This window comes from Sorex fumeus, unplaced genomic scaffold (genome assembly GCF_029834395.1).
Source record: "Sorex fumeus unplaced genomic scaffold, SorFum_2.1 ptg000264l, whole genome shotgun sequence".
NCBI lineage: Eukaryota > Metazoa > Chordata > Mammalia > Eulipotyphla > Soricidae > Sorex > Sorex fumeus.
In genome coordinates, this window is record NW_026606321.1 from 7,365,038 (window position 1) to 7,383,773 (window position 18,736).

Here is an 18,736-nt window from a genome sequence, read left to right on the forward strand (position 1 = left end):
ATTGCTGATTAAAAAAAAAAAATCAAGTCTTTTTTCCACAGAAAGGAGTAAAACGACCATTAAATTTTCTCCTATTCCCTCCACCACCTTTTAACAGGTTTAAAAACCGTGAGTTTTTGAAATAAATATTTAAAAATGAATGAGCACTGAACGATTATAAGTAATGAGTACAAGGAAATCTAAGTAGAAGAAATAGTGCTAATATATTTAAGATTATAATTTGGCTATTAATTTTCCTTAAGTAAAATATCATTCTTAACTTAGGCTAATTAAACACATGATATTTAATGGAACTTTATTAGGGAAAAAATCACTTTTAGTTTAACAATTGTTCATGCTTGACTTAACAAAAATTTAGCTTTATGGACAGTATGAATAAAATTATAAAAATACAGAAATAATTCATGCTTGATAATTTTTGGTCTTTGAAGGCATTTTACATTTATGTTAAAGTTACAGAGTAAGGTTAATAGAATGATGGAAAAACTCCAGAGATAGTATTCAGCTAGCAATCCTAATTACAGCTATTGAAATTATAACCCTAGATCCGAAATTAGAAAATACAGACCCAATAGAGATTGGGCAAAAAACTCTTTAAGCAAACATTTTCTCTTCCTGGGTCTTTCAAAATTACAAATTACCTCCTACTATTCATTCATTCATGCCATCATTCACTCATTCAGTCAATTTCTTTCCTAGTTTCAAAAAAAAAAACATACACAAACATGAGGAAGTTACCAAAAATGAAACAGCCTCCCTACCCCAACCAGAGTCCAAACAAACCCAAAGTGGGTGTATCAGCAGGAGTGAGCCGCTGATGTAGACGTTCATCAAATACAACAGAATGGCTCATTTTAACGATGTGAGCCTGTAAGTAAGAAGAGAGAATGGCAGGAAGCTGAGAAGCTTCTGGTGAGTGGCCAGAGAGCGAGCAGGACCAATGGGTACCTGGGGCAGGATCTAATGTCGGCTCCCAGGGGCAGGTGCCACAGGGGCTTTGCTGATGGGGAAAGTGCCCTGGTCTCCAAGCCTGGGGACTCTGCCCACCTGTCTGATTGCTTTTGGCTCTCAACAGGCCACTGTGAACAGACTCAGCTCCGAAAACCGAGATCCAGGACCCAGCTCCCTCTGTGAGGTTACTCAATCTCCTCTGCGCTCTTAGTGAGCTCATCTTAGCCACAGATTTCACGAACTATCATAACTGGAACAAGTGAGCTCAGAAGTCCACGGCAGGAATGCACTGAAGTCTTGCTCTATGACGCTGTCACACACGTCAGAACAAGAGACTGCCCTGGGTTGAAACTTTTTCGGTCACAAGTGAGTGTGCAGTCAGCATCGGATGACACAGGAAGGAAATGCTATTCGGGCGAGATACTCTCGGTGGCTTGCCGGGCTCTCCAAGAGGGGCAGAGGAATCAAATTCAGGTCAGGGATGTTGGCGGCTTGCAAGGCAAACACCCTACCGCTATGCTATCACTCTAGCCCAAAGTAAGTAAGTAAAGTAAAAGTAAAGGTCCTCCCATTGATCATCAATTTGCTTGAGCGGGCCCAGTAACGTCTCCATTGGAGACTTCGTTGTTACTGTGTTTGGCATATCGAATATCGAATACGTCACGGGGAGCTTGCCAGGCTCTCCAAGAGGGGCGGAGGAATCGAACTCGGGTCGGCGCAAAGTAATACTAAATATTAAAAAATGATATCAGATGAATTGATAAGATAAATACAAATAGGAAGCACACGGGAGTTACAAGACGGCCCCAAAACACAAGTTTCTGGCTCTGGGAAGACAGCCAAGGTGAATACATGTGGGACATGTGAATATTACCGCATCTCATTTTCTAGGTCCCCATAGTTTTAGACTAGTTCACAAGACAAACAAATGAAACAAACACTGTTCTCCCAGGTTCCCATAGTTTTAGACTAGTTCACAAGACAAACAAATGAAACAAACACTGTTCTCCCATTGTTCATCGATTTGCTGGAGCAAGCCCAGTAAGTCTTCATTTTTTTTTTTTTGAGACTTGTTACTGTGTTTAGCATACTGAATGAATACGTCACAGCGGGTAGCTTGCCAGGCTCTGCCGTGCGGGCGAGATACTCTTGGTAGCTTGCTGGGCTCTTCCGGAGGGGCGGAGGAATTGAACCCGGCTCGGCCGGGCTGGCTGCGTGCAAGGCAAATGCCCCACTGCTGTGCTATTGTTCCAGCCCACAAGACATTTTGGGGGAAAAAAAAAAGAATAAGCACATTGACATGAACGGAGGTTGAAGAAGAGCAACAGAGTATGACTTAAAATCAATGTGATGTGCCTGATGGCACGTCGGCAAAACAGGAGCCAGAACAGAGTTGATCTAGCTCTTGGCTGCGGCTCCTGAAAGCCCACACAGGGAAACGCAACCACACAGATTTCACAACCTTCGCGCTCAAACTCCAGCTTGTGGCACCAGAGAAAAACAAAACACTAACTGTTGCTGTGTGAGAGATGTACTTCGGGGGCTCATCGTAAACGGCACGACCCAGGAGAGAAGCAAGAGGAGTGGAGGCAGAGTCACAGCCCAGGAAGCCATCAACCGCTTCCTTTGGTCTAAGATGACGCTGTCATCTCTGGTGTAATCTTTTAAAATCCTTCCATCACTTTCCCTTCTCTCAACTCTGGGTGACAAACTGTGTTTGAACCGTGATGCAGACAATGTAAAAATCCTCTTCCCACAGGAAGATGGAGAGAAATGAGTGTGTTGCATTGAGAATAGCAACGAGTGTCCCTTCCCTAGTGGGGTCGGAGGTGCTGTCTCATCATCCTGCCTCTCCAGGGTCTGGCCAACTGGCCCTGTGCACGTGGGGGCAGCTGGATCTCATGCCAGGTGGTCCAGTTCTGGCACTGAGGAGGACTTCTGATCCTTCACATTTTGGGGAATGGAAATGAATTAACCCACCAGGGGGAGTTTCCCTGGGGACAGCCTGTCTAGAGGAAGGTTGGCTTGCCCTTGTATTTATTTCAAGCCTGATGTATGAGGAACAGTGGGCACCCTGCAAAAAAGTGGCACCAAGCTTTTGGGTTGTACCTGTCGGCATGCAACCTCCTCCTCCTCCCCAACCTGTCCATATTTGATTAATAAGGAAACTAATCTTGGGCACAACATTTCCAAATGAACTGCCACAAGTTAGGGAATGCAAAAATGCTCAAGGACAAAGCAATAGACAAGATCAAATGAAAATGTATTTCAGTTCTTGGAGGTCACACCTGGCAGTGCTCAGGGGTTACTCCCGGTTCTGTGCTCAGGGATCAGGGGACCTTGTGGGGTTCCGGGTGTTGAGTCAGAGTCAGCTACATGCAAGGCAAGAACCTTCCTCCTGCTACACAGTCTTTCCAGCCCAGAACACACATCTAGATCCAGTCACGATGCCTCTCAGAGGAGGCAGGGGGTGTCCAGTGAACTGTGATGGAGAAATATTGAGGCTGTGGTGTGGTATTTTGAAGAGATGTGAAACTGAACCCCCAAAATGCAGAGTGGAGGGTGTTCAGAGATAACTCACTGCAGGATATCCGGCTTGCAGAGACTCAAACTGTACTTGAGGCTGCAAGCTTGACCCCTAAGGCCCCCCTAGATACCAGGTGCTATCTAGGCAGCCCTGTCATTCAGGCTCGCTGGCATTGAAAAGGAAAGCAGGAGCCTTGGTGAACCCCAACCAAATGTGCATGAACTAAAATGAAGTGAGACCCCTGACAAAGAGCGACCCAAGGTGGAGCACTCCTGAGCTAAATGTGGAAATCCCAGCCTTGGGTTGCTGTTCTGGCAATAAGATCGAGCAAAGGAAAAGAAGAGCAAAGGGTTCTGTTTGTCTTTAGCTACTACGTGGCAGTAGTGCTCAGGGGAGGCTCTGTGGGACCCGGGATGGGACCTGGATCTGCCCCAGAGCAAGAGAAGCGCCATGACCTCTGCACGAGCTTCCCAGTTGCAGGGAGACATTTTTCAAATGACATCATCAAGCTAACCAAGTGACCTCAAAAAAAATTTTCCACCCCCCCCCCCGAATCCTAAAGGAGAAAATAGTTCCTGATTATGCTCAATTTTATCCCAGTTTCCAGGAACCCAAATTATCAGAAAATTGGAAGGCTCCCTTTTATTTACATGACATAAAGATTTTACTTTAGGGGCTGGAGAGATGGGACAGTAGACAGGTGCTCGTCTTGCATGCATCCCCACCTGGTTTGCTCCCAGGCATCCCATATGGTCTCCTGAGAACCAGGAGTAATCCCTGAGCATCGCTGGGTGTGGCCAGAAGAAAAAAAATCAAGATTTTATCTGATTGGAGTTGAGGGACCATGGTTCCAACAGTGCTGACGTTACACTGATGCTTCAGGGGTACCAGTTACTGTGCCCACCAGGTGCCTGCAGCACTTCTGTAAGTGCCTTTGCCTTGGCCACCCTTGGAGAGGGTGGGACAGACTAGCCACCTCTCTCCACACCAGGAGACACAGTGCAACCCACTCTGGCCCGCTGAGCGGCTCAGGGGTCTGCGTGTCCCGCTCACATGCAGTGCCATCATATAACTAAACCTGGCCAGGTTGGAACATCTGTCATCCTTGACAAAATAGAGAATGATAAGGAGAGAACATTCATCTGTCATCGCTGTCCCCAACGACTTAGATAATCACAGCCATTTTTCTTTTTTTTTTTTTGTTTAGACTCTAAAATAGTAAATAAACAATATCCTGAAGGAAAGTTGGGCTGATGCATGCTGTGGGGGCATTGAAAGCAACAGAGAGAGAGAGAGAGAGAGAGAGAGAGAGAGAGAGAGAGAGAGAGAGGAAAAGAGCGCAGCGAGACCATGGTGGTAGGTGAGTGACAGAGTCTGTGCACCTGTCTGGATGAAAAGCATGTACTGAGGGTTGTAAACTGGCATCTCAATAAAATGAATAAAAGCTGACATAGCAAAAAAAACACAGATGTCTCCATGGGCTCCAAGAAAGCACAGGGCAGGGGGCACTGACCACCACAACCCCCTCCCCCACGCCCAACCCTGTGCATTGCCAGCCTTGGACACGCCGCCCAGCCCCTGTATTGGGCAATCTGTCCCTCCTCCGATGTCATCGGGCACACGCGGGGTGCCCCTAGGAGGAGCGCAGGTACTTACTTGGGTAACACCAGGACCTGCACGATGAAGATGCAGAAGAAGATGAGGCATGCGCACGTCACGTAGTACTTGAAGGCCGGCAGTGCTGTGGCTCGATACTGGGGGAAGAAGGAGCAGTGAGAGCTGTGAGAACAGGATCCTACTCAACTGCAGCCCAGCATCCCCTGCATGTCGCAGCCCATACTGGAAGGCACGGCAGGAACGTTTCAGGACGAAGACTGGCCACTGAGTCCCCAAGCTGGCTCCTCCAGGGTTCCGTGAGACAACTGCCAAGGGCACCTAACTGGCCAGAGACCCAGGCTCAGGGGCTGCTGTGAGCCCCCACAGCAGGGCACACACTGAGCACTGCCCAGGCATGATGGCAGGAGCCCATGGCCCTCGGGGCCATGCAGGGGCCCACGTTCCCAGGGCCAGATGCCTGTGATTATGGGAAGGAGAGCTTGGAACTTTTTATGGGATACTTACTGTACTTTGGAAGAGTTCCAAGAAAGGGCAATGTCCTCCTTTTATTCACACAACTGGTATGCACTTCTCTCAATTGATCGACATAGAGTGGGTGAGTAACGTATAAGTCCAAAAGATAAATGGGTAATGTTCTAGCAAGTTCTGAGCTCCTTGCTTAGCTTGTTGGAAACTGGCTGGTTCTCTCCGCCTACCCAGGGTCACTGGTCACTGGCAGGGCTCACCCGGCTTTTCCTACCACTGCAGGTGCTGAGCTGACCAGTATACCTCCCCTGCCCTTCTAGAGCTGGGTAGGGGAACACCAGCAAAGGCTGTACCTTTGACAACCTACTCGTTGCCATAGAATCCTTCCAGTGGCATGCAAGTACTCAAATAGCTTCATGTAACCCCATTTATTTAAAACTACGACAATTCTTCCAGGCAGAAACGCTTCTATATTAATTAACTTTTGGCCAGAATGATAGATTCAGATTCTTGGGGAGACAAAGCATTGTGTGAAACTGGGACCTTATCCCCCATACCCTTATCCTCGGCTCCGGAAGCCGAGGCCTAATTACCCAGCCTTTCCAAAGAGAGATCTGTCATCAAAGGAAACAATGACTGCGGGCATCACAATCGAAGCCTCCTTAGACTTCTGGTCAGTTGCATGATCTCTAGCTACACATTCTGTTTCCTGTGCAGTACATGTTTCTTGGGCTAGAGACTCTGGGTTCTAGAACTATGGGTCTCTGGGTGATCCAATTCTCTCTGTCTGTCTCTGTCTCTGTCTGTCTCTGTCTCTGTCTCTGTCTCTCTCTCTCTCTCCATCTTGTTGCTTTCTGTTCTTCCTGCTGTCTCGAGAAAGGCGGGGGCGTCAGGAGCCCCAAAGTGAACTAGAACCCCAAGGACCTCTCAAATATGCTCCAAATTGGCCTCTGCAGATCTGGACATCTGGGAAGTGTCAGCGAGGCTGCATTTAAAAATGATGATTACCTTCTGTTTACTAGAATAGTTTCTGGTGAATTTTGTGAGCTAATAGCCAGGATAATTTACATACTGATGAAGCAGTGACATTAGCATAATTACCAAATGTGATTTTATTTTATGCATTCAATTACACGCTTATCTTTTATCTTCTCCTGTGCTTTGTGGAGAGATATGAGTTGGAATTTCTTTGGGGGGTATTCATAGAGGATATGGACTTCAGTGAAGAAGATGATAATGGAATATTTCAACAAGAAGTAACCATTATAATATGTTCAAGTTATTCAAGGGTAAAGCAGTCAATTATAACAAATTATGCTAAACAGCCGTTTGGCAAAAACATTTGTCAATGCATTCATTCATTTAGAAGGTGACATTCCTCCATCATGATCACTAACACAAAAGCAAGTTTCTGTCCACCTTGGTGAATCTTGGAAGGGATTTTGCTACTTGCATGTCTCAGTCATTAAAAAATGAACAAACTTCTCAAGAGAACTTTCATACCCTTGCTGTGAGTGATCTCGGGAGTCCCAACAAAGATCCTCCTCGCCGTAGGCCGGAAGGTGAGAATGACCTTCCTCTCCCTCTCTAGCTTCAATACGAGCAAGAGGCAAATGGCTGGCTGGGCAGAAAATGGAGCTTCCTGTGACCACTGTCCACCCGTTTGAAAAGATCCACTCTGCCCCCACACCCAGCACCACGTCTTCTTACTTATTTGCGCCTGCAATAGCCTGACTTTATAATCATAGATGCTAAAGTACTTGGATGCAGCAAAACTAAACTAAATAAAGCTCAGTGCTTCTGGTTCAGCCAAATGTGTCTAATTGTGAATCTCACCCTTTCTTTTATTTGGTCAAAAAGCTGGTTTGTGTAAGAACATTGTAAATGCATCAAGAAAAGATTCTGTTATCTTTTAAACCCTTTTCTAAAACAAGCTGGGGCTGAGAGAGCCAGGGAGTCAATTCTCTAATTCTCTCTCTCTCTCTCTCTCTCTCTCTCTCTCTCTCTCTCTCTCTCTCTCTCTCAAGCCCCTGGCTTTGCTCCCTCAGCTTCTGCCTCAGGGTCCAGATGGCAACCAGGACTGAGACCTGCTCGCCGGAAGAAGGATTAAACTCTTGCTGCATGGAACAGGACATTCTGGAAAGAGTTTTGGCCCAGTTAGATGGAGCCCAAGTGTCACACGTCAGTAACACGATGTGATTTCATGAAGGGATTAAAAAAAAAAACAACTCGAACATGTCAGGAAACAAAATGGAAGAAAAAAGAGCTTACTTCTTTCTCGAGCATTTTATTGTAGAAAAGCAGCGAGATTCTCTGGATATCTTCAGACTTGAGCCACTGCCTAGAATAGAAAGGCAGAAGCATCATAAACTGGGTCCACCAAGCAGCTGAAACCACCACTTTAGCTATTGCCTTTCATTTGATTTTTGCTTCTTGTAACGGCAAAGCCTGGCAAGCTACCCGTGATGTATTCAATATGCCAAACACAGTACAACAAGTCTCACAATGGAGACGTTAGTGGGCCCACTCGAGCAAATCAATGAACAATGGGAGGACAGTGCCACAGTGCAGTAAATAATTCAGTATTTAACATTTTAGAAATGGACATAAAGCCTAGTCACTGCATCTGGATTCTAGATCCTGCTAATAGGGTCTTCAAATATCAAACTCCAACCCACCCACTTCTCTTCTCGGGTCTGTTATACACCAACTGTCATGTCAATCTGAAACTCAAAGTATCCAAATTTTATAATCCAAGTGATAAGTGAGCGAAGGGATTTTAAGTGCATCACAAATACATGCTTTCACTTTCCACAGAGTGCATGGTGGCTCAAGGATCTCTTTCACAGAGAAACATTATTTTTTGTTTGTTTATAGCAAGCGACACTGCACATATAAACCATTTACAGGAACCTCAGGGGGAGCAGAGGGATTTTTAGACTGAAAATCACATCCCTGCCATTCTTTCTCATTTCTATGGAGCAAAAATCATGTTTGAAGACAAACATGCCTTTAAAAAGAGTGAAAATATGAACACCAAATGCTTTTGATTCAGAAAATTGGCATTCATGCAGACACACGGGTACAAATACATGTAGTCTTCAGATGTTAAAATCAATAGAAATGACATGACTGTATGCAATATTACACATTGGGAAGTCTGACTTAGGAAAGCAATTAAAACAGAGGAAGAGTTTCAAGACAAATGTTTTGTTGGAATTCTGGCTGTAATTGCAGGCTAAGAGTGAGACCAGGCACACGGTGAGGTAAGCAAAGCCTGGTGGAGTCAACACACTCAACAATTAAAAAATACTCTGTGAAGATATGTTTAGAAACACACACTCTTACATATGAGGATAAGAAGGTAAGAAAAAGTGAAAAGCTACCACGAACACTCTTTGGAAATAAATACCAACAGAACGTATGGGCGGGGCCTGGGATGTTCCGCAGCAAGAAACACCTGCCCAGCAGAGTGAGGCCAGCTTGGTCCTGGGGTGATGCGCTCGGCACCGTCCCCACAGGCCTGCTGTCAGGGGAAGCTGCTTCCATGTCTGGTGTGATGCCCAGTGGACAGACCAGTGTGTGCAAGCACCGCCACGGGCTGGGAGTGACCCCTGGTGACCACAGAGGGTGCTGTGTGTGGCCTTCAGCAGCAAAGGGACAAAAGGGGGAAAGTGAGTGTGTGTTCATGTGTGTCCCTGTGTTCGTGTTTGTGTGTGTATCCGTGTGTGTGTGTGTGTGTGTGGTGTGTGTCTGTGTCTGTGTGTGTGTGTTTTCAATATGTCTGGGTCACAGTTGGGAAAAGTTTACACTCTATTGATTTTCTAAAACTAGCTACTTGTTTATTGAACACATCAGGAATCCAAGTTACATTTGCACGTAGATATTATAGATACATGATTAATATTCATAATTGGTTCCCTGACTGACTTGGCAGGAACTTGGGTTTGCAAATGAGATGACTATATATTTGGAATTGGAAAATCTTTTGTGGCCGAATAACGTTAACACTTATTGTGTGGGAGCTGGAACACTAGAGAAGGAAGAGATGAAATGGAGAGGCACACCCCGACTGAGGCCCTGTCCTCTGACAGGGTCCCTCCAACTAAGCCCTGGGTCCCTCCGACTAAGCTCTCCCAGGGATGCCCCTTCCTGAGAGCAGAGGGCCAGGCAGACCTCCAGGATGTGCTCCCCACCCCTTGCCTCCCTTTTTGGTCAAGACCCCCTGAAAGCCTCCCTTGGCTTCAGACCTGGGGGTGTGTGGGGCTCAGGCTCCTCTCTTGTTTCTGTGGGACTCACTGGGGACTCTGACTCAGCCTGCCCCACCGGGGTTCCCGAGCCCCCACAGTCATTAGACGCCCTCTGCACCCAGGCGCCCTTGCAGTGCTGGCTGAACCCCAAGAAGCCCTAGCCCCTGGGCTGTGCTTGCATGGGAGCTGCCCCCTACCCAGTGTCCCCCAGTGTGAGCTCCAGGGGCCATGTCTGTCTTTGCCCTCGGGAGGTGGCACTGTGCCAGGCGTGGCAGGTGACTCCGAGTCTCAGTGCTGAAGCAGCGCCAATGCCAGGCCCTCAGCTGCATCTCTGATCAGGGAGTGGGGGGCAGCCTGCCTGTCCCCAGTCTGGAGGCCCTGCTGGCCTTGTGGGGGACACCCAGAGCTCAGCAGGTCTCTGAGGCCAAGAGCAGCTGTGGGAGGCACCAGACAGCGTGGCGGCTGAGAAGGCTTGGCCAGGGCACCGAGGACATTCCCTTGGAGGTGCGAGGCACGCCGCCTCCTCTTCCTGTCCCCTCTCTGAGACATGCTGAGTTAAGGACAGCTCAGGAATGTCCAGCAGCACCGGACACCTCTCCAGAGTGAAGAGGTGTTAACACAGCATGTGTGCTGAGCTGGCATTTGAACACTCTACAGGGCCACACAGTCAGTTGGAAGCAGCCGTGTCAAGTCCCGGAGCGCCGACGCTGACCACTGCTCTCTGAGCATGCGGCCTCAGGGGGTTTGAGGGGTGGTCGCCCAAGCAGCTCCAAGGCTCCAAGGTCCAGGTGGGTCCACCTGGCACTGCGGGCTGATGGCTATTATTCGTCCTATTGTTGTTTAATTGCTGAGTGTTGTTAAGGAACAGGCCCCGCTACACTCGGGAGAGCACTGTGGTACTTCCTCTGGTGCAAACACCCTCCATCCACATCCTAGGAATCCAGTTCTCCCCCCAGAGGTGAGCTGCCAGCTGTCCCCTGCTGAGGGCCCCACAGAGAGGAGCAGGCTGGCTCTGTTTGCTCAGGTGTCTGTGCTCTAAGCACTTTGGGACAGGTGCAAGGCCTGGTGTGTTTGAGACACTTTTGTGTTCGTGGGGGCGGAGGCAGCCATTCATTCAGTGTGTCAACACAACGTGTGTGACTGGAAAGCCTGGAGCAATCCAGAAACTACACTGAGAAAAGGACAACTGTGTGTGTGCATGTACACACACACATACACACTCACACACATACACTCACACACACATACTCTCATACACACACAGTCACACTCTCACACACATACATACACACTCACAATCATATACACACTCTCACACATATACACTCACATACACAAACACCCACTCTCTCTCTCTCTCTCTCTCTCTCTCTCTCTCTCACACACACACACACACACACACACACTCGATTATAGAACTCTTTCATGCACCCTGTATACTGTCACTGTCACTGTCCTCCCCTTGTTCATCCATTTGCTCGAGAGGGCCCAGTAACGTCTCCATCGTGAGACTTGTTGTTACTGTGTTTGGCATATTGAATACGTCACGGGTAGCTTGCCAGGTCTTACCATGTGGGCGTGATACTCTTGGTAGCTTGCCGGGCTCTCCGAGAGGGGTGGAGGAATCGAACCCGGCTGGGCCGGCTGTGCGCAAGGGAAACGCCCTATCTACCGCTGTGCTGTGCTATCGCTCCACCCACCCTGTATACATCTAAAGTAAATGGTTTCAAGGAATAACCTTGAAGATTGCCGGGTTTTATGAGGCAAAGACTTCTAGGTGAAAATCTGCCTACTTTTCCTGCAGTCAACTTTCACAGTAAATATGACAGTCAAGTTTCCGGAAAGGGGAAGCTCTCTGTGAAGCCATATGGTTTGGACCTCCTGATGTTTTCATGACGTTCAGGTGGCCTGACATGCCCTGTAACGTCGTGTGCCCTCGGCCCCATTCGCTAAGCACTGCCAGCTGCCCCGAGACACAAATGGGCTTTACCTCCTCGCCCTGCTTCCCCTCTGCATTCCTGGGCTGATGAAAATAACACAGCCATTCAAACACTAAACACTCATGGAACTGACCAATGTGAGAGGCTAACAGACTTGGAATAATATTTTGTCCTTGTCCTCCTCCACAAGAACAAGCTTCTCATTGCAGCCTCACCCCAACGCAGACCCCCACTGATACTCAAACACCCTCTTCCAGTTTGGAACACAGCCTTCATGTTCTCAGTTTCCAGGGGAAGTAAAAGCAATCAGAACGGACAGCCACTTAGCCTGACAGATGAGATTTCCCTCCAGGGAATTCCAATAGACTGTTTTTGTTTTGTTTGGGGACACTCTTGGAGGTCAGCAGGACCTACTCCTGGCTCTGTGCTCATGGATCACTTCTGATGGTACTCAGGGGACCACATGGGGTGCCAGGGATCAAACCCTGGCACCTGACAGTGTGCCCTCCCTGCTGTACTGCTCTGGTCCCCCCTTTTTTTCAGATGAGGGTTCCGTTTCCCCACATCAGTGCCAGTGTTTGCTTATTTCCATTTCTCTGGTATCACTGTCGCGATAGCACAGCGGTAGGGCGTTTGCCTTGCACGCAGCCAACATGGCCGACCCAAGTTCGATTCCTCCGCCCCTCTCGGAGAGCCCGGCAAGCTACCGAGAGTATCTCGCCCACACGGCAGAGCCTGGCAAGCCACCCGGGATGTATTTGATGTGCCAAACACAGTAACAACAAAGTCTCCAATGGAGACGTTACTGGGCCCGCTCGAGCAAATCGATGAACAATGGGAGGGCCTTTACCTTTACCTGGTATCACTGGTGTGAGGTGAAATCTCTTATTGTTTGGATTTACATTTCTTTGATAAGTGATGAAGAACACTTTTTCATATTTTGGCCATGACTTCTAAAAATATTACACCTTTTTCTCTCATAGGTGGTTGTTCTTCGTAACTCATTCAGAAAGTGTTTATTAGGCAGAAGCTATTGTTTTATAAAGATCAAACTACTAACAAAGGCTAGGAGAAATAAATGAATTGTCTTTCAAAAAACTTAGCTTTATCATAATGAGTGTTACAGAAATTTGTGGTGAAATTCTTTGGGAAAATATGACACCTTCAAATAATAGGATTTGAAATAAGAGATGGATGATAATTTATGAAGTACTCACTTTTGTGCATTAATCCCATCAATTGCCTGAATCATCCTTTCATTCAATTCCTCTTCAAATCTCTTCTTCTGTGACTTGGTTCTGTATGAGAAAGGAGATGGTGAGGCTAAAAATATTGCCAAACATTAAGCCCACTTTTCTAGATGCTAAAACCCATGTTTAATTATTTTGAGTGAAAAAGAAAAAAGACAAAAAGGGGTTTTGTCTTCAATTGCTGCAAATGAGTGAACTGAATTTATGGCGCTGTAGAATAACTGCATCTGTTCACTCTGAGACAAGGAGACTCTCCTCGAAGCAGTGGCCTTGGAAGAGATGTAATTGGTGCCTGGACAAAGGCACTTCCCTCCAATCTGCCTCGCCTCTGATGTCCTCACGGGAGACTGCCCTGGCTCTGCAGTGCCCCTGTCCAAATCTGCTTTGTTCGACAAAGCAGCCATTCTTCACTGCTGTTTGCCTTGGCCAGTTTTCAAGAATCTGCAGAACTGCAGTCTTGTTTTAGGCACATCAAAGCTAAGTGCATGTCTTGAAAGGGTTTTCCCGTGTTTCTGAGAGTGCTATTCACAGAAAGCCCCACTGATATTTGCATATCAGCTCTTAGAAGCAAAGACTCTTTGCCAACAAATCTCACCCAAATCATAATGAGTTCCCAAGGTGAAGTTGACCATTTGCATGAGGGTGATGTCGGGCAGAAAACCCAAATGATATCTGTTCTATGCACCTTCGCCAGCTACTGCATAGCACAGGAAACTCGTAAACAGCCGAGGCTTGCCTGCACACCCGTGGGTGAACAAGTGACCTGGTACAAGGCAGAGAGAGGCCCTGGCCTCTGCCTGCTGGTTGGTTAAGCTATCATTGAGCATGTCATCTGGCACGCAAACAGCTCTGCTGAGATCTGAAGCCTGGGTTCACAGAAGCACAAAATGCACAGCATCGCACTGACCCATAACTGAATCTCACAGGGTGGCAGAGAGAGCTGTGCCTTCGAAGTCCCAGCCTCTGGGTCTTGCCTCTGCCTGTTTTCTCCAAACAGAACAGTGCAGACTCCATCCCAAACCAGGATGACTTGAAGCCATTCGCCCACAGCTAGTGAGCCCAGCACCAGCATGAACAAGTCCAAGCCAACCTGGGAAGCAAACGAGTGACTCTTCCTTCAGGCAAATAGAAGAGGCTTCAGATCAGACACCTTTGGCTCTGGGAGACGCTGTCTCCACTTTAGAAACTTGCTGAACTTCCATAGCTCCACACCTGCACCTGAGTTCCTGCCTTCGTCCTGGTGTCCTTGCTTTCACAGTCCTACCAGCCTCTGGCCTCTGCAAGCTGTGCTCACAGGAAAGACGCTGGTTCCGTACGATGCCTGGTCCCACTGTGGCCTCGCCGGGGCGACACTGTTTTAGGAGCAGTTCTGTTACTAGCACCTTGTCGCTCAAAAAGTTGCTAAAAGCACATGACTAGGCACCCCTTGCTCCCGTGTTGCTTGTCCTGCTGTACACTGTTCCGGAAGTGGTAGGGAGCCTCGGGCCCGCCAGCCACCAGCAGGGAACACTTCATTTGCCCACCCAGGCTCTGCGCACCATGCGATCATCCTTCCATTTCCATTCTCCGCCTCTGGGCCCTGCGGTCACCAGCTCCGCTACTGTGCCTCCCGCCCCTCTTTCCAACTCTCAGTGGTGTTTCTCTTGGGCCCCACACCTCTGGCCTGTCCCAACCCTGCTCCTTCTTTGCTTTATACATGGGGCACTGAGAGGCGGGTGCTGTCTCAGGTGACACTCAGTGCCATGGCACTAGGTTCCAGGTGGATGGCAGAAGTCATACTGCAGGTAAGTGAAAGTGGGGTTGAAAGTGGGGTTCTCCCCGCAGGAGGCCTAAGCTGAGGGCCAGTCACTGCACAGGGCTGTCCTCTTCCCTGGCCCCGGCCACCCATGTGAGGACTGCTGCAGGGAAGGGAGTGGAAGGACACCTGCTTCCACATGCCTAGCACAGACGATGGCCACAGCTGCTCCCAGAACACGCTGTCCACACGACTGTCCCCCCTGCCAGGGCTCGCCACTGTCAGTTCAGTAAAAAGACTCTTGAAGCAGAACTGCAGAGGGTTGGTGGAGGTGTGGGTGCAGGATGGGGCATCCTCGAAGTTCTGCGCACCTGCAGACACGCTAGAGTATCACAGGTCCAGAGAATAGCCCCGCCCAGGCTGGGTGCTGGGCCCAGAGGAAGCTGAGAAGGATGCTCTCTGCAAAATGCCTTGCCTCTGTACCAAGGAGCACTTCAAAGGCAAACAGCCTTAGAACTCAGGGCTGTCACAAAGGATCCTAATCTAGGACTTTCCTCCCTGTGTCAAAATGCTCGAATCTTGCACAAAATACGAATTTGAACTCATCCCTGCCAAGTCCCACAAAGAGACTGTGAGATTCTGCATGCTGCTGGCTGGGGGTGGCAGGGAGTGTACAAAACCGCTCTCTGGACACCGTGGTGGCCTGGCAGAGCACCTGCACCCGTGGGCAGGAAGGCAGCTTCCGTTTCAGAGCTTGCGATCCTGATGAGAAATAGGGACTTTAACCCCAACTAACAGAAGCCTCTGCAACCAGTGTGGGGGAGCAGAGTTGGGACAAGGTGGACACTCGTGCTAGTGGGCCCTGCACTTGGGACAGTTCTGGGCACCTGAGCCCATGCACAGCCTCCCCTGCCCCCGAGAAAGGCTGCGCTCTCCAGAACTCTACACAGAAAAATACCAATTTCAAGCCACAGGCTCATTTTATAGAAAATTCCATTTGTAGTCGCTGCTAGTACGAAGAAGCTATTTCAAGAGAATAATTTTAAGTTCCGAAGCATTTCCCAGGTGCTGTTTTCCGCAACCCTCCCTCAACTCAAAGAACGAGACATTCAATGATTCTCTTTTTAGGAGCCGAAAGCAATTTAGCAGAGCTCTCCACAGTAGCGGCTCCTTTAGAACCAGCCTTCAAAGTGGCTATAATTGATGATAATTACTTCCAGAAATTAAAAACAACAGCAGTAGGCTTTCAGAAAGGAAAACGCAGGCCGTGTACCATACCTTAAGGTGCGATTCTGAAAATTATGCTGACCCATTGGAACATCCTAGGAAAGAAAAAGAAAGCCTATTAATTGCCAAACACACTCTAATGTTGCAATGAGACCTATTTTAGCATATTTCTTCTCTTATCATGGAAAGTCTCCAATGGAGACGTTACTGGGCCCGCTCGAGCAAATCGATGATCAACGGGAGGGCCTTTACTTTACTTTACTTTATCATGGAAAGTATACTTTAAGTAACAACTGCCTCCTTGGGGAGAAAGGGGTCCATTATAACGGGATACATGTGGAGAATCTCCGTTCATATATAGCACGCTGGCGGGGTCTGGGGGAGGGGAGAGTTAGGACTATCACATACTTCTGGAGATGCTGAAATTTGCAGATTTGCAGATTTTACACCATGGTCTGTACGGGACAGTTGGCAGGGCCACGGAAGAGCGGAGCGCTGACAGGCCCAGGACAGTGGAGTTTAGCATCCGACAAATATTTAAACATGCCTCAACCCATAGATCGAACCAGAAATTCTAAAGTCAGTCCTTGTCACTGAGAAACAGTCTCACTGAGTGGGAATTCCTCCCCTTAACAAAACCCACCCAATCATGGGGTATGTCCCAAGGTATGACTAGTGCTGGTCTTAGAATGCAAAGGGTTTACAAACGTGCACCCAGGTAAGAAAAATAGAGAAGAAAAGAACAGAATAATAACATATATCTGCAGGAAAGCATCAAATAGGACCTTTTAGGATACTTTAGATGGAGGGGAAACATGGGCAAAATCAAAACAGGAAATTGTCACATTTTTATGTTATACTTTAAGGGTGCTGACGGGCTCTGTGAGACCCCCAGACTCATCCTCGTGTACCCACTGAATGTCGATGTGCTTCCTAGCTTTCCCCTGAGGTGCTCCCTCGCTGTCCCTTGATGTGCTCCCAGCTGTCCCCCGATATGCTCCCCAGCTGTCCCCTGTTGTGCTCCCCAGCTGTCCCCTGATGTGCTCCCTTGTTTTCCCCTGTCTCTCCATCAATGGCTTGCTTGTTTGGAGCCCAGGGGGTCAGGGAGCGATAGTGTAGTGAATAAATGAGCGACCTGTGAGATCACTGGTGTCTGCCGGGCAACCTAAAGCCTGGACAGCCCTTGTATGTTTGTGTGTCTCATTTCCTGTGACTGACACCTGCTGGAGGTACCACCTGACCAGCATCAGACACTGCTGGAAAGAAGGTCTACAAGCTCATGGTGATGACTCAGCTGCTGAGCAGGAGGGGACACTGCCAAGGGCACAGTAGGGCAGCAGGGCAGATGCAAAGGGACCAGCACCGGGGGCTGTCACCCCTAGGTGGGAACGGAGGAAACAGGACCGGGAATGAGCCAGTCAGAACACACACTCTGCGACCCGGGAGGTCACGGGACAGGGGACAGAGAAGCAGGAGCAAAGCCACTGACTGTCGGAGAGGAGAGGAAGCAAATCTGGCGGTGAGTCTAAGGTAGGGGACGCAGATGTTGATTTCTAAGTCCTACCCTGAACCCTACAAATGTGATAAACCAATGTTAGGTGATAAGTTAGGGAGGGAAACTGGAGAGAGCTGCCATGAGATGGGGGAAGAGGGAAACTGGGGGTGCTGGTGGACATGAATGAACACCGTGTGAAGGGGTTGGTGTGGAGCATCTGTACTCCTGAAACTCAACACAAATATGTTGGAATTTTATAACTCATGGTTATTCAATCCAATAATTAAAAACCCAATGTTATATCAAGAAAATAAAAATAATGCAAATATATACCTATATGAAGTGTAACAGTATATAAAAATAAAATAAGGCAATGCTGCCTTCAGTTAAGTATGTGAAACCGTGACTTATTGATCAAGAAGAAGAGATCAGTGAATGGGCATCACAGTTCCTGAGCGGAGGGTGAGGGGTAGGCAGTGAGGGCCCCACTACCAGGAGCTCCAATCTAGACCTCAAACCCACGAGTCCACGCTTATGTTCTTGTGGAAATAAAAGCAAAAGTTAGAACAGAGTGGCTCCAAAAGGAACTTTTCTTGGCTGCTTTATCCCCAAGGTTACATAGTGATGTATATTTAGGGCATAGAAGGGCATTTTGAAAAATAATTGAATTTGAAGTATTTTTTTTTCTTTTTGGGTCACACCGGGCAATGCTCAGTGGCTCTGCACACAGGAATTACTCCTGGTGGTGCTCGGGCACCATATGGGATGCTGGGAATCAAACCCGGGTCAGCTGCTTGTAAGGCAAACGCCCTACCTGCTGTGCTATTGCTCCAGTCCCGAATTCGAAGGCTTATTACATAAAGTAAATATAACACAGCATCCACCAGCTCTCCCTCTACTGCATCCAAAGCCATCTGGGACCATATAAAGTGTCATACCAAAGAAGTCATTTTTGCCAATCACTGTTCAAGCCTGATCTCGCCCACAATCAGGATGACCAGATTATCCCGCCCGGGCCGCAGGGTGCGGGCAGTCCTGGTGTGTGGGCGCTGGGCGCTCAACGGTGGCCCCAGCTTTCCCACAGGATCCAGGGACTCGAGGCTGTGTTGGATGCTGAGAGCAGCTGGTAAGGAAAGGGGTGTTCACGGGGTCCCTAGGCTCACACGCAGCTTTCTGAGCTCACAGCGCTCAGCAATCTCAGCTGTACACTCCCTCACACAACAGACTGAGGTTAGGCAGAGCTCGTGCTGAGGCCCCAGGCTGCCATGAGGAGGAGACA

At 48.3% G+C, this 18,736-nt stretch overlaps 1 protein-coding gene across 1 annotated transcript in view; it reads right to left on the reverse strand.

Annotated features, from left to right (window-relative positions):
• Nucleotides 1-18,736, reverse strand: part of ADCY2 (adenylate cyclase 2) — a 318,432-nt gene that overhangs the window by 60,287 nt on the left and 239,409 nt on the right. The window contains exons 11-14 of the mRNA XM_056109037.1: nucleotides 16,014-16,057; nucleotides 12,968-13,048; nucleotides 7,832-7,901; nucleotides 5,135-5,232 (exon numbers count right to left, since the gene is read on the reverse strand). Of these exons, the coding sequence (XP_055965012.1) occupies nucleotides 5,135-5,232; nucleotides 7,832-7,901; nucleotides 12,968-13,048; nucleotides 16,014-16,057 (293 nt within the window). The remainder of the gene's footprint in view (nucleotides 1-5,134; nucleotides 5,233-7,831; nucleotides 7,902-12,967; nucleotides 13,049-16,013; nucleotides 16,058-18,736) is intronic.